This window comes from Camelus dromedarius, chromosome 1 (genome assembly GCF_036321535.1).
Source record: "Camelus dromedarius isolate mCamDro1 chromosome 1, mCamDro1.pat, whole genome shotgun sequence".
Taxonomy (NCBI): Eukaryota; Metazoa; Chordata; class Mammalia; order Artiodactyla; family Camelidae; genus Camelus; species Camelus dromedarius.
In genome coordinates, this window is record NC_087436.1 from 87571807 (window position 1) to 87587834 (window position 16028).

General features: G+C 40.6%; 1 protein-coding gene across 1 annotated transcript in view; it reads right to left on the minus strand.

The window, feature by feature from the left end:
* Positions 1 to 3083: 3083 nt before the first annotated feature.
* SPATA18 (spermatogenesis associated 18) overlaps positions 3084 to 16028 on the minus strand; it is a 36453-nt gene continuing 23508 nt past the window's right edge. Inside the window, exons 8-14 of the mRNA XM_031434754.2 lie at positions 15027 to 15339; positions 13354 to 13512; positions 12313 to 12488; positions 10149 to 10272; positions 8234 to 8317; positions 5779 to 5824; positions 3084 to 5482 (exon numbers count right to left, since the gene is read on the minus strand). Coding sequence (XP_031290614.1) covers positions 5475 to 5482; positions 5779 to 5824; positions 8234 to 8317; positions 10149 to 10272; positions 12313 to 12488; positions 13354 to 13512; positions 15027 to 15339 — 910 coding nt within the window. The 3' untranslated portion in view covers positions 3084 to 5474. The remainder of the gene's footprint in view (positions 5483 to 5778; positions 5825 to 8233; positions 8318 to 10148; positions 10273 to 12312; positions 12489 to 13353; positions 13513 to 15026; positions 15340 to 16028) is intronic.

The window sequence follows — 16028 nt, forward strand, 5'->3', positions numbered from 1 at the left end:
GCTGCGGGAGCTCGCTGGGGTCTCTTTTATAAGGATGCTAATCACATGCATGGGTGGGCGCTCCACCCTCATGACCTGATCACCTCCCAAAGGCCCCATCTCCAAATACCATCACATAGGGGTTTAGGTTCCAATATGTGAATTTTGGAGGGACACAACTATCCAGTCCATAGTGACCATTTCTAAGGTGAAGCTGCCTTTTGGGAAGACAGAACTCTCACTAGCTAGTAAAATCATGCTGGTGCCAAACACAACAGTGGAATAGGTGAAACCTGGTTTTCATGCCTTTGACCATCCCATTCAAAGGGGAAAAACTTTTCCACTATATATCCTGCCAACCCTAATCACATATTAAGGGCCCTAATAATCCTTCATCTCCCTCTCCAACCAAATGACTTTCTGGAAATACTCCAAAACCTCCTTCGTACCGTGAGATTACTGCTCCAAATTATTTGCATTTGCTTTCTAACATCCTTCCAAATCTCAAGTCTGAGTAAAACACTATATGTGAAATGTCAAGAATTTGCTAATGAAGTGTGGGAGGGGAGACCTTCCAGGGAGGGAAATTGCTTCTGTGGAAAGTGGATTCTCCAAACTTGATGATGTGTCTTCTCTTGTTTTAATTAATGCCTCCCTTCTAAGGTTGAGTACAAAGTCCTTTGTGGCTTACTCGCCGTTCCCAGCACATTGTCATTATTAGGCCACACTTGTTTCTTCTTAGATCATTCTCATCACAAGTTACAGTAAGATGGGAAACTTCCCTGAATGAGTTATCACAAAGTCAAGGTTTCCAGATGACAATACCACGGAAGACACTGATTCAACCCACTATCAACATCATGGATTTAAGATACAAGAGATTCCTTACCTATAACCAGTCAGTGCAGCATCTTTCAGAGATCACAGACTCACCCTGTAAGTACACACTGCCCAGGACTGCTGAATGCATTCTCCTCACAACTGAAAGTCTTGTTCACCTTTGCATCCCAGGGCCTGATGCAATGCCTAGAGCATCATTCAACAAGCATCGACAGACAAATGCTTCTTAAATGAATCAATGATGAATGAATAAATAACTACTTCCATTCTCATTTCAACTTTGTGACCCCCAGAGCCAGGCCAATTCCGAAATCTGTTTTTCTGAAGACACCGCCCTGAAACTTGTTCCCTCTTCTAAGAAGTAAGTAGAAGGGGAATATAATGCCCTGTCAGCAGCATCCCAACACCAGAAATCAATTGCAAAAGTGTCCAATGCATCAAACGGCATTCTGACAATTGTCCAGTTACTAACGACCTTTTCCAAAATACATTTCACATCATATTTCAAGATACTGTTTTGGTTGTATCACTTAAATTATGACTTAAACTGTATTGAAATAAAGCCATAACATACCATTTGTCATATTTTTTGTTGCTCACCCACTAGGAAAGAGAGTTAGCTGCCTGGTTTTGATATACTAATTGCCAATAACACTATGGAAAGTATGATGTTCATGCTGGCACCCAGGGGGGCAATTTTTAGTTGTGAAATTATCCCATCATACTCCATTTAAAATAAGAAAATTAGTTCTTGCTTCATTTTCAAGGCCCCTATTCACTCACTGCCTTAAGACCAAGAAGCTTCACCACTTTGGTATTTAAATGGCATATACTGAATGTCATTTACCCATATGGTTCCTGGGCTCACATTTCAATGACCTAATGCAGTTTGTAATACTGGTTTCTTAAAAATCTCCATAACACATTACTCGTAATTATAGGTATGATATTATTCAACGGCATGCTACTGAGAAGTCTTCCACTGAACCCAAATTTATAGAACTCTCCTGGCAGCAGTCTGCCTAGTGAAGGATTTGCAGGGTGCCTGAAAGTGAAGTTTAATGGCCTACAACTCGCCCTGTTACTTAGGAACACAGTAGGTGGGGCACACAGCTGTCATGGGACATATTAGAATGGATCTAGACTCAATTCTAAAAAACGAAAAAGAAAAACTGTATAGCACAGGGAACTATATTCAATATCTTGTAGTCACCTATAATGAAAAAGAATATGAAAACGAATATATGTATGTATATGCATGAAACATTATGCTGTACACCAGAAACTGACACATTGTAAACTGACTATACTTCAATTAAAAAAAAGAAAGAAAGAAAGAGAAAAAAACAAACAAAAAAGAATGAATTAGAGCTCCTCTCCCTGCACTCATTTTATTGTCAATAATGATCCTAGGATCCCAGTTTCAGTAGATACTCGTTAAAAGACTGAGCAGTGCACCTGGGGATGACATCACTGAGTAACACTCGCTTGTGGAGTTCACCACACTTCTCCCACTGTCACGCACAACTTTCTTATGTATAGGTATTGACCCTCAAAATTAATTCAATTGAGGTGTGGCATTCTCTCTTTTAAATTTGCAGTATTGACTTTTTTTTCTTTCTTCCTTCCTATACACTCTCTTTGACAGGAAAAACACGAAGGAATGAAACTGGACAGGACATTAAGCTCCAGAAGAACCAGGACCTTGTCCATCACTGTGTCCCTAGCAGTACGTACTGTATCCAGCACATAGCGGGTACTCATTGAACTCATGAGTGTACAAATGAATGAATGAACAAGTGAGTGAATAAACAAACCAATAAGCAGAAGAACGAACTCTATAGGCCATAGAGGAACAAAAGACAACTGGATAGAATGTTATTCTGAAATAAAAAGCCTCGGAAGAAGACTACACGATGTACTGGATGAACAGGTTCCTTACTTATTGCACTGAAGACGCCTGGATTCCTTGTGGGGAGCATGGGAAATAATGTACAAACAGTATTGAACTCCTCAGAGAGAATGTCTTGAATGTAATGACTATGAATTGTGAATAAAATAAGCTGAAGCTGATAATTAAGCTTCAGCACGGAATCCCAGCATCACGGGCTCAAACCCCAGAGCAAAGGTGGCATTGATATTTATTGAAGGAATTTGTGGCCCTGATTCAGGCTTCCCAGAATGGAGGTGGGTGAAGGGAATCTGCAAGGAAAGCATTTCCTTGCAAAGAACATACAGGTAACAGAAGCACACTTTTTCTTGATTTTATTATTAGATGTTAAACCGATAGGACAAAAACTAACATTTACCAGGTTACAAAGAAAGAGTTTATCATTTTTCAAAGTCACCAAGGTTAAGATGCATGCCCAGTGAAATGAGTATAGGTCAGCCTCCTTTGGTTTTGCAGATTTTTCTGGACTGCCATGCCCTGTGTGGTTACAGTTCAAGTCAGAGACTTGAGAAATGGCAAGGGGACGGAGCAAATAAACCAAGTACAGTGTGACCTTTTTCCCAGTCAGGGTGCATTCCCACATTTGACTTCCCCCAGAAAAAGTCTGATATGTAGGCATTCTCATTATTTAGTGAGATTTTAGAAAAGACATTTTAACATATAACACAAAATAATTGTTTGGGATTTTTGTTTGTTTGTTTACATTGCAGGTCCTGGGGTTTGAATCCAGGACTTCATGCATGCAAAGCATGTACTTTACCACTGAGCTGTACCCACACCTGCCATATGGTTTTAATATACAGGAAAATTTCCAGGAATGCACTTACTATGTAAATCAAGGCACAAATGTAAGTTTTTGTTCAAAACTTTACCAAGGGTTGTTCACCATTTCAGAAATCATATCCCATGACAACAATGTTTGTGATGTTGCCAGTACAATGCACACTGATCTGCATCTGTAGCTGGTAATTCTATATCCAAGCATCTGATGACTTAATTTTATCTTCTAGAATAGTTATAGCCAAGCTTTTTTGTTGAAAATACATTCTATTTTATTAAAAACTGCCTTCCCTTTTTTCTGCTTGATATTACAGTTTGAGTACTATACTCTTTGTTTACAGGAATATATGCCAGTAGATCATATTAACTTTGAATTTCATTTCAGAATAGCCAAAATAAAATGTTTGTTATAAAGGGGGGCACTGAGTCTGGGAGGGTTGAGAGAACTACTGATCTCAGCCACCCTCCTCACTCTGCAGTGAAACTGAGTGAGACTCAGAGAGGTGAAGCAGTTTGCTAAGGCCACACAGCAAGCTGATGCCCAAGTTGGCACTGGAGCTGCCTGGGCACTGAGTTCTCCTTCCAGCATGCTGCTGCCCTGCCTCAAAGTGAAGACTACACAGACGCAGAGGGAGAACAATTTAAAATGAGTTGGTGACCATTAGACCTGGGGCAGAGACTGGGGAGGGGGTCTCTCCCTGGTGTCTATGTCCCAGCACGAGAGACAAGATGCTTCAGAGAAGGGGGTTTTTTTGGGGGGGGGGTTTGTTTGTTTGTTTTTCTGTTTATTTTCTCCTAAAAAGTCCCAGGTGCTGGTTCTCACACTGAGCTTACACAAACTGAGCTGTAAAAGGCACACTGCAAAAGCTGTCACTTGTGAAGCTGGTGTTTAAAGCCAGTATTAAAGTGGGGGAAAAAAAGTAGAAAGAGCATTATTTATCCTGAGAAAGCAACATTCCATTATAATCTTGAACTTGAACGTTTTCAACAGTACTTCACAGTGAAGAAATCAAGGTTAGACACTCAATTTAAAATCCATGAATGGTGACCCTAGCTTCTAACCTCGAGTTTAAGTACTTTTGTTTTCAGTCAGACAGAGTTCTTAGGAGGAGGTCTGAGTTTGTAAACAGCTAGGTGGAACAGGTAAAGGATGTGGCCCAGGTAGCTTTTATATTTAACACGTACATTAAAACTGTCTGAAACATTCCCAGGAGGCAAGCACAAGGTAATTAACATTATGTCAAAGCCGGCTTCTATCCAAACCACTGCTCCGCATTTAAGAAGCAAGAGAATTCTCTCAAGGAAGTAGCCTCAACAAACAGTGCTCAACTAAACCAACCTAACTGGGCACTTCAAAGTAGGAAAACAGAAGCCAGCCAATAGTCTCAAAGCATCATCACCTACATTTAGCCTGAAGTCGCAGTGAGTTCCCCAACCTGAGACTGGGGCTGTCTTCTGAACCCTAAAAGAAAGTTTAAACATCCAAGATTGTTTTCAGGTTAAAGCTAGTACCAGCAATCATATTTATGATCAGTTTGTAAGCTGAAATGACTCCTCGGGTCTTTTGGACTCAGCACGGTAAAGACTTTCCACTTTAGTTCGTGCGGCTGCCATCAAAGAGCCTCGTAGTTCAGGCTGACTCCTGAGCCCGTGGGATGGGCTTTGCTTCAAATGAATATGATCCTAAACACCTATGCAATCATTTTTATCAAATTAATGGAATCTGTATCTATAAAATAAAATGCAGTATATCTGAAATTACAGATGTGCTAAGCCAAAACATTTAACTGTCTGTGCGAAGTGATACACAGCATTGCCCTTCCACATTATCTTAAGTGAGGTCTGAGGCAGACAGCAGGCAGTAGGGCACTGGGGCAGTTGGCAGCAGCAGGTGTTCTGTGGCGGAGGAGCATGGCTGGTGGTTTTAAAACCCTGGGAAGAAAAATGAACAGTCCATGATTACGGTTGATTTCTTAGAATTTCTTTTGGGGAGACCTACATGAAAGGTGGCTGGGTAATCTAAGTTCACGTCAATAAAACCTCTCAGTGAGAGGCTCCTCCTGTGTCACCCGTGGGATCTGCTGTGGTCTTATCCAAGAGAAGACCCAGAAATGAAAGGTGTGAGATGTTCCCCAGGGAGCAAAACATTCATTTTGCTGCAGGCTGCTGAGTCCTAAGAAGAGCATTAGAAAGCAGAAAACTTGTCCCATCTAAACCATCCCACTTACTTGGTAATCCACATCTTATTGGAGAAGGACTCCGGCTTCGAGATATCTAGAAAATATAAAAGTGTAGTGTGAATCACACAGTAGGTGGGGCTCAAAGAATGAATCCTACTGATGGTTTTCCTAAAACCAGTTCGAATGTTGCTCTGAAGCAATGTAGAACTATGACTTTTTTCCCCCGAGGCTGAGCACTGTGATTCCTTTTACACTTTCTGAAGTAAATGAGTACCCAATTTAATTTATATTATGAACTAAAAACTGGGCTCAGTGGCTGAGTTTTTTGTTGTTTGTTGTTGTTGTTGTTTCAGTGTTGCTAAACACTTTGAGATTGGATGTACACTGGCCATTCTGAATTCTATGCTTTCCAGAAAATATTAATTATTATTACAATAATTAATAATTAAAGCTAAAGTGATCAAATACTTTCTGGCACATCCTTTATATGAATTATCTCAGTCCAAAATGCTGCCTTATTAAGAAGGGTCACTGGGCAGCCAGAAAACAACCATTTTTCAAACCTCACCTTTGCTCTCATTGAGCAAAAGCCACCCCCTGTACCTACAAACCTGTTACAGCTCAGAAATAACTGGTTACAAGCATCATTCTTGCTCTGAGCTTTCAAACACTTTAGATAAATAGACGCTAACAAAGATGGAAGCTGCCCTGGATGTGAGACTCCAAACAAGTCAAAAAACTAGACTAACCAAAAATATTTGCACAGTCTTGTCATAAGGAGATGATAGTGGAAAGGGACAGAATTTTAGCAGCAGTTTCACCCTTGAGAATCTATTTTATTCTTATCAAAAGTTTAAAATTTGTTCTCCCTGGGCACAAAGTGGAGAAGGCAGAGGAGGTGGTTCAAACATGTCTAGGAGCTTATTACAGAAGGATGCTCCCCAAGGTAAGCCTTCCAGGGAGAGTCTGGAGCGGAAATTTGCCGTGACCGTGAGCACCGCAGGTGTCTAATATTGTGCATTCTTCTCATGTAACACTCCCTCTTGGAATAAGAACTGTGAATCTCCAGTATAAGACACCTAAGATGTCCTGTTTATCAGTCCATGAAATGTACTATCCTTTTGCTTGTACCTACTGTGAATACTTATTCGAAAATAAGGATAATGAAGTTACATTAAAATCTCCAATAGTGAAAGAACTGTGTCAGACACATGACTTTCCATTCTCAGGCCATTTCTTTCATCTGGAGAGTCCTCCCCAATTTCCCAGGCCATCACAATTCTGCCATATCAGATTCCAACTCCCCCATGAACCAAATCCAGAAGGAATCTCTACCTCCGCTGACAACTCTAGCCCTTTGTGCCTCTTTTATGGACTGTATCATATACCACGTTCAGTTACTTTGCTGAAATCGTACTGATCTTCCTATACTGAAATCCATTCAAGGAAGAGACCAGGTTTTAGTCATTTGTGTCACCCCTCCCCCAATCTAGCATCCATCAGATACAGAATGAAAGTTTGATAAGGACATCATCAAACATAATGAAGTGGGCAGAGTAACGATAAATGTTCACTAAACTCAGTAAGAAAGTGGGGTCTTGTTAACTTCCAGTAAGAGGAGGGGTGTGATTTTGTTTTTGTTTTTGTTTTTGTTTTTGTTTTTGTTTTGCTGAGGTAGGGGGTGAAAGTTTTGGGTTAGAGTTGCATTCCTAAGGATAATTTCAGAGAAGTGGAGACTTGCCAGATCTAATTCTCCTTCTCCACCTCTCTCCCTAAAACAAGGCTGAACAAATATTTAAAGAAGTTTTATTTGAACAAAGAGCACACTGTTAGTCTATCCAGTATCCACTTGTCTTGGTCCAGACCTACATTCAAAAGCCATTGACTAACTACCCGCTGAGTGGATGAACAGTGGTGCCTCACAATAACATTAGTTTGGGGGGTTGTTATCTTTCTAGTTTTCAGAGATGTTTTTGCCACTTTTTTTCTTTGACAGATGTATTAGTAATGCTAAGAACGAACAGGCAAAGAGGCTGATCTTATTCTTCTTACTTTGAAGTTTGGAGGAAGATTAATACTTGCAATGCCCTTTATACAGTATTGAAATCCAGACAGTTTGAGCAATTTCTCCAAACTCACGCAATGAGTTCTGCAGGAACCAGGAACTGATGTGTGCAGAGATCAGCAGATTAAGATGTCCCATTCTCTGTTCAGGAGACTAACTAGTATCTAGCTCATTTTCATTTAAAGATACAAATAGATGTGAAATGATTGAAGTCTCCTATTCTTTCAACTAATTAAGCAAAAAACTACCTCTACTTCGTTCTTTCTAGAATGAGAAATGCCTTAGCCTGAGATAGTATAAAAATCAGTCCGGGGCTATTGCAGCAGGTTCTCTTTCTACTCACAGACTTATAATCGCCTCTTTTACAGGTGACTGTTGATGAAAAAAAATGTCAACCATAGGATGGTTTTGTGCACAAGTGATTGGACAGATACGTACCGTGCTTAAACCAATACGGCTACGGGGGCAGATGGGACTTAAACTCCTGCTTCGACATCGACTTACAGATCGCACTGAATTCCACTAAAGAAAAGAGAAAAAGAAAAATAGTTCGTGAAAGCTCAGGTGGTTTAAAACAATACTCAAATCCCATAGAACGAACGAGAGGTACTCAGGTGTAATTACACCTGGCTGTTACTGGACATCAGCATGTGGCACACTCATTTACCTGCCCAATATTTGGCAATAACTCTATGCTGTTTCTCAAATAAAACCCATTCCAGTGAACTTTGGGCTATTCATATTCTTTCTGCTAGTGGAACTCTATTTCGATGAGTAAGCGATTAGAAATTGCATTTAAGTTTGCAAGTGTTGGAGACTGTAAGCCCCACGTGGGGAGGAATTTGTGTCTGTTTTGTTCACTGCTGAATCCCCAGCACCTAATCACAGTGCTTGGGTCATAAATAACTATTGAATAAATACGTATCGTTGAATGAAATGAATGAATGAGTGAGGGAGTGAACCATGACTGTCGCCCATCTACTCTCTAACTAATGAACAAAGAGAAAACTCTGTTTCCTCGAATGAGATTTTACTAATCAAGGTCTGCTTATCAGTTCCCTTCCTCCAACCCTTTCTTCTTCCCAGGTCTTGCCTTTAGGGTATTTTCATTCTGTTTTAGGGGTTTAAGTTTGGGTAAATGTTGGTGATATACTTGAGGGGAGAGAAGAAGAAAGTTAAAAGGCAATTGCTACTTGATGTAGAACAGACGAATAGTGGCTATGTCCTCTCGACCCCCCCCCCCTTTCAAAGTGCACTGCAGACAGTCTACAATAAAAATCTCTTAATAGATGGTGATTGTTGTAGAGGCGAGAAGAACATTTTATGAGCCCATTCATTGCAGAGTGATTGTCAGATCAACACAACCCAGTTTCTATGGGCTCAAATTTCACAGCACAGAATAATTTATTGAGATACTATTTGCTACAGTGGGATGTTTAAGCTACATAAACCCTTTTCTTAAGTTCTTTTAAAATACACTAATGACTCTGCTTCTTCACTCTACGTGTGAAAATCTCCCATGAAGCACTTCCCCTATTCTCCAGTTCAGAGAACAGGAACTGAGACCACCCGGATGGTGGCTTTGCTCTGATCCAGGAGGGTCTCTCCAGGATTCACTAAACTCTTTCTAGGAAGGGTGGGGTAAAACACCATAATGGGAACCATACAGAATATCCAGCACCCACAGCCACTAGTTCCAACACCCAATCCCCAGCTCAACACACACAGACACACACACACACACACACACACATTTGCATACCTAAGGCTCCATTCTGAAGGCTGTCTAATTATTTAGCATATTCAAAACATTCTACAGCCAATATATAGAGGAAGTAACCTTCAAAAACTGACTGACTCCTCTCTCCCTACCTCCTCTGCCCTCTTTTTCTCCATCCCTCCCCTCCCTACACTTCATACTAAGGAGAGAAAAACAGGGCACATTCATCATATCCCAAAATGGAGAACCATCAGTAAAAATTTGGCTCCTTCCTGAAAGTTAATTGCTTACTTTTAAATGCTTAGACTTATAGAGGGCCTCCAATAAGGTGAGCTCAAAGGGCTTTGCCTTTATAATAGCATAATATTTCCAAGATGAAGGAGGCAAATATGACTAGCTCTATCTTATAAATGAAGCAACAAAGAAATGACTGCCAGGAAATTAGGAAGACTCATGGAGAATGGAAGAAAAGAATCTATTCCTTCACAGCCAGTCCCTTTCCTCTCCTTTGTATGAAATCTTATCAAACAGCTCTCTATGAGCTTCTTTTATGGAATCTCAGGGTTTATAAATGTTCTCGAACTTGTGAATCAAACACTTGGGATGAATTGTCACTATGCAAGGCCACCGTACAAAAGCCCCTCTCCTGGTAACAGCTTCTCCCTTCATAATGACACAGTCATTCTCCATGAGAGCAGGCCACACGTGGTAGAAGACCAAGGGAGCCGTGAAATCAGAGTCGTAGCTGCGGCGGTACCTGTGTTAAACACACAGAAGAACAAGAAAGAGAAGTTAAGCAGTTGTGTGACCTACCTGGCAGAAGAGGGTACATCCATGTAAATGTTCATCTTATATTATGCTCAGATCTAGATCAATTCGCATCCTGACTCTGTTGTTAGGGAGATGGTTATGGGCTCCTGGAATAGGAACCAGTGATAACGAGGACCCGACATGGACTTGCTAACAAGTCATGTGAGACTAACCTTGTCCCCTCTCTTCTCAGGACTACAAGAGTTGTAATTCAGGGAAATGCTAGAGACAGAGACCATCTGAAGTCTCATTGGAGACCTTCAAGATTTCTTGTGCTATCTTTGTGGAAAAAAATAAGAGGAATGGGGTGGGTGATTAATTTAAGTGGGTGGATTACAAATGGTTCAATGATCATATCCAAAGTGGGCAGTGGATGAGGATGAAGGTGCAGAAGGCTCTCTCTCATTCCTGGGGTAACTCAGCATGTTCATCAGTGACTTCCACAAAATATAGAAAAAATGCTCAAAGGTAGGAAATGGGTAGGAAAAAAAAAACCAGAATACAGTATCAAAACATAGCTCAAGAGGCTGGAACTATAACGAGCTAAATCTAAAAAGATATACTGCAAGGTGGACACACATGAGGTCCTGCAACTGAGTCTAAAAAGCATTTAACTGCACAGATAGAGGCGATCATTGGTTTAATCACAGCACAGGTAGAAAGAACAACTTTTAGGTGAGCTCAAAATCAGTCAACAGTTTTACCTGGCTAGAAAAAAAGAAAAGCTACTACAAATTAGCTGAATTAATAGAGAATAAAAATAGAAAGGGTGTTGGTCCCTCTGGGCTGGTTAGTTCAAACTAGGGGATTAACGTTCAGCGTAGACACTTTTTTTTTTAAAGGAGTATCCAGACAAACACAGAGCACAGGCCAAGGAAACCAATCAATTTGTTAAGAAGTCTCAAACCCCCCTTAATATGGAGCCAGAAGGAGGAGGATTTGAGTAATTGTTTACAAATGTGTGAAAGGCTGCTTAAAAAAAAAAAAAAAAAAGAGGATTAGACTTGATCTGTAAAATTCTCAAGTAGAAACAAGTAAATGTAATCATTATTAGGAATACCAATTTGACCTCACAGCCATCCAGGAGGACAGGCCACAGTGCCCCAGGGGCGGCATGTTCCCTCTGATAAAAGGCATGTAAACAGGAGGCCTGCCAGAAGCCCTATATATATATAAAGGAATACTCTTTAGCCATAAAAAGAATGAAATCTTGCCATTTGGGACAACATGGATAGACTTTGATGGCATTATGAAATAAATCAGATGTAGAAAGACAAATACCATATTATCGCATTCATATGTGGAATTTAAAACAAACAAACAAACAAACAAAACCAAGCTCATAGATTCAGAGAACAGATTGGCGGTTGCCAGAGGTCGGGGTGGGTAAAACGGGTTAAGGAGGTCAAAAGGTACAAACTTCCAGTTAGAAAATATGTAAGTCATGGGGATGAAAGGCACAGCATGGTGACTATAATTAATTGCATTGCATATTTGAAAATTGCTAAGAGGATAGATCTTAAAATTTCTCAGCAAGAAAAAAATATTTTGTTAACTAGACTTTTGTGGTGATCATTTTGCAATATATACAAATATAGAATCATTATGCTGTACACCTGAAGCTAATATAATGTTATATGTCAATTATACCTCTAAAATTTTTTAAATAATAAAATACACATTTGTATCTATATAGCACCTTCTTTTGAAGTATTCCAAACAGACTCCAGGTCCTCATTAGTTCCCACTAAGACTAATATGTTTAATGGAAATCATAACATCACCTCTGAATCGCATTTGACTAAGAAGGAAAATGACACCATGAAAGGACCCTGCTCTGTAACAGAGAAGTATATGGCAGGGACTGGATATCAGGTAATGTCCGTTGATTTCCCCACCCAGAGTTCTTTTCCCTAAATTGCTCCCAGGGAATAAAGACAGGAGTATTTATAAAGAATCCCTTAGCTTCTGCTCCTATGTCTCTTACTTGCAATCATTAAAAATTTCTCCATCAGCCCCAAAGGCAATATCTAGGGGTGGCTCTAAAGTTTGCATTGCAAAGGCAATGCAACATATCTCCTGGATGAAGTTACTGAGAAGGCAAAAGTCAACTTCAGGAGGGAAGGAAATCTTGGGATTGACATTCATGGCTCGGATCACATCCTGAAAAACAAAAAGATGGCATCACCTTGTTACCAGCCTGCGACAAGGCACACTGACATTCCTAAGGGCATTATATGACTGATGGGAGGTGAGAAAAGAGTTTGTGAGTGAAAATAAGTTAAACTAGAAAAGGAGTGTGTGTGTTAAAAGGAGGGAGACTCATCAACGGAAGGAGGAAAGATGACTGAGTATAAATGATATACTAAAAGCCAAGAGAGACTCCAAAAAACAAAAAAAATTAAGAAAAAAGTCTTAGTGACTTTTATTTATTATTTCCTTATTTTTCTATTTTGGGCAAGTTATATGATTACCAACACAAAACTCTGACTTGTTTGTAATCTATAATAATAATGATTATAATAGCTTGCTTTTATTTCGAGTTTACTTCATGCCAACTCTTGTGCTGAACAAATTATCTGCTTCTCCTTTCATTTAATCCTCTCAAGAACTTTCTGGGGTCATGACCATTGTTGCTCCCATTTAAATATTAGAAAACTAAAGCACAGAGAGGTTAAGTAAATGGGCAAGGTCACACAGCTAGTAAGTGGCAGAGCTTGGATGCAAATCCACACTCATCTTTCCCGAAATCATTGCTCTTAAGCACTACGGCATTCTATCTTCCAATCTTAAGGGCCTGTCTAAAGAATAGAACTCTGAAGCTCAAAATATTTTTCCCCATAAAATGCCTAAGAAAGAAACAGCCAAGAATGACTGTTTCTACAAAGAACATTGGCTGCTTCTCTTTTCTGCTCTTCCATTATGGAGGAGCAATACTAAGTACTGGATGGAGTTCTGAGTTATTCGTACCCGGTGCAGACAGTAGCAGTAGTAACAAACCAGTTCCAATAAAAGACCTAACACTTACATTAACACTGCTTTGGGAATCATACAGATCAAGATGACAAATGATATAATCCGAGACGGCATCCTCAAAGTCATTCAACCCCGCATAAGACGGTGTCAACGATTTCCTCACCCGGATCTTGAAATGTCTGAATGCCATTTTAGCTACGTGAAATGCCTCCTGCACATAAAAATACAGCAAATTTACTTGGTGGGAAGAGGGCAGGTAGAGAAGTCCACAGCAAGGAATGAAGAAAAAATGCCCATCAAAAACTTAACATCATATTGGTCTTCTGATAACTAAACCCAGGGGTCAAAACTATTTCTAATCTGGGAGAAAAATCTAAATTTTGGAAAGTACATAAATACATAAATGACTACCCACGTTCACTAATTTCAAGACAGTTGACCATTGCTCTGGTAATTCTGATTGCAAGAAGCAGGACGGTGCATGCATTTAAGGAAATAAATCACGTGGTTATGTAACTACTTGAGGCAGTTTGATTGACGCCTTGACCCCACAGCAATACTATGATATTTACAGGTCAAGAAATAAGAGAAAACCATCAATCTAGTGTTCTTGTCATACATAGATGCATATCAAGTGTCCAACATGTTCCCAGCGTTTATCAATTCAGCAAATATTTATTAAGTGCCTTTATTAATAGTAAGCATGGGGAAAACTCAGTTATGCATGAAAGATATGGCCTCTATAATTACAGAACTGTAACCAACTCGGTAAAAGTGATTCTTAATTATATAAACCAAAGGTTGGCAAACTTTTTTCTGTAAAAAGCCAGATAGTAAATATTTTACCCTTTGCAGGCCATGTAACTGTCTCTGTCACTTTTTAAAAATATGTCTACTGTGTGCACATATGTCCATATTAGAAGATTCAGGGTTTTTTAAAAATCACCCTTTAAAGTGAAAAGTCATTCTTATATTTTAGCTCTTAGGTGGTATTTCTCTCAGTGTCACAGGCCGGGCCAGACATGGCCCAGGGATCGTAGTTTGCTGACTCCTGATATAAATAAATAAACATAAGATTATAAAGTCCAGTAGATTCTGATAATTCTGCTCTCACACCAATGTTTTGTCTTGTTTTTTTAACATTTAACAGTTCTCATTACATACTCCCAGTATCTCAATATGGTACCCATAGAACAAATGCATTTGCTTTAGGAACTGAAGATTACATACAGGCACTTTTTAATCTGCCATACTCAAGCAGCTGATATGTTAACAGTTTTAGTGACTACTCTTAATTAAGTAAACAGAAGAGTTAACATAATCATAGCCTTTTGATTTTTCTAAGAATGGAAAGTAACCAATCAAATGATAGCCCTTAGCAACAATACATCTACCGTGTGCACATATGCCCATATTAGAAGACTCAGTGCAAATCAACTTAGTATACAGCCATTTGAGATAGTCCTACATTTATGGATACTTCAACAAATACCTGGTCAATAGAATTATTAAGATATGTGAATAGTTACTAAGTGTGAAAAATGATTCATCCCAAATGTCTGTAACGAAAGGAAAGGAGAAAGGGAGGGAGGGAGGGGACAGATGGAAAACCCACCCTCCTTCAGCGACCTCAGGCTCTACCAGTTTTGTTAAACTGTCCCGTTCAGTTTCCCAAAATGCCGCCTCCCCGCCGCGCCGGGGACCGCCGAGGTGCGGCGCACGTACCACGGTGGCGATGTAGATGATCCGCTGCACCGTCTCGGCTTTGTCGATGCAGCGCCGCAGGAGGCACTGCGCATCCAGGCGGGCCTGGGAATAGGCATCGCTGAAGCGGGACAGCAGGGCAGCCTTGCGCGCCACGTTGGACAGCTTGGCGCGATTCGGGGACGGGCTCCTGACCTTCGCGACTGCGGTGGAGGGGCTGGCGGACCGGCTGCGGCTGCGGCTGCGGCTGTGGCTGCGGCTGTGGATCTGGCTGCGGCCGCGGCTCTGGCTGCGGCTGCGAGGGGCAGGGCTAGGAGACCGGCTCCTGGCGGACCTGTGGGTGAGCAAGAATCAGGCAGGAAGATCTCTGATTCCCTTCTCTCTCCCGTTCTTGGACTTTTCGATACTTCGCCCCTCATAAGCCAGAAGCCATGGGAGCAAGGAGAGTACGCCTCCTTGGTCTTCACAAGGTCTCAGATAGGATCGCAAACAAGAAACAATACTCTGCATTTGCCTGGTGCATTAGAATTTATAACACACTTTCATTCACTCAGCACATCAACGTATCCTTCAAGCAACCCTCTAAGGTGAGCATTGATTGTTGGCCATTTTACAGATGAGAAACTTGAGGCTCAGAAGAGTTAAGGGGGCCACCCTAGAGTAACACAGCTAGCAAGAGCCAGAGGTACAGAAGTCAGATTTTCAGTATTTCTTACCCTAACTTTGGGCTACTAACACATCACTGAGCTTTATGGTATAAAATGAGATAAATGCTGCTTGAACAATGAGAAAGAAAATCTGTGCTCTCCTTCCAGAGCAGTGGGACCATTTGCAATCATTTCTCCTCTCCAGATCCCCCATTTTCACCTACATAATGTTTGCCCGATTTCAGGATAGTAGTGAAAGGTCAAGTGAGCTAATATATGTGGAAGTACTTAGTGAATCACAAAGCACTGTGTCAGTGAAACGTATACTCCTACCACGTACAAAGGGAATTGTCAGACTAGCTAGCCCAGAAGGAAG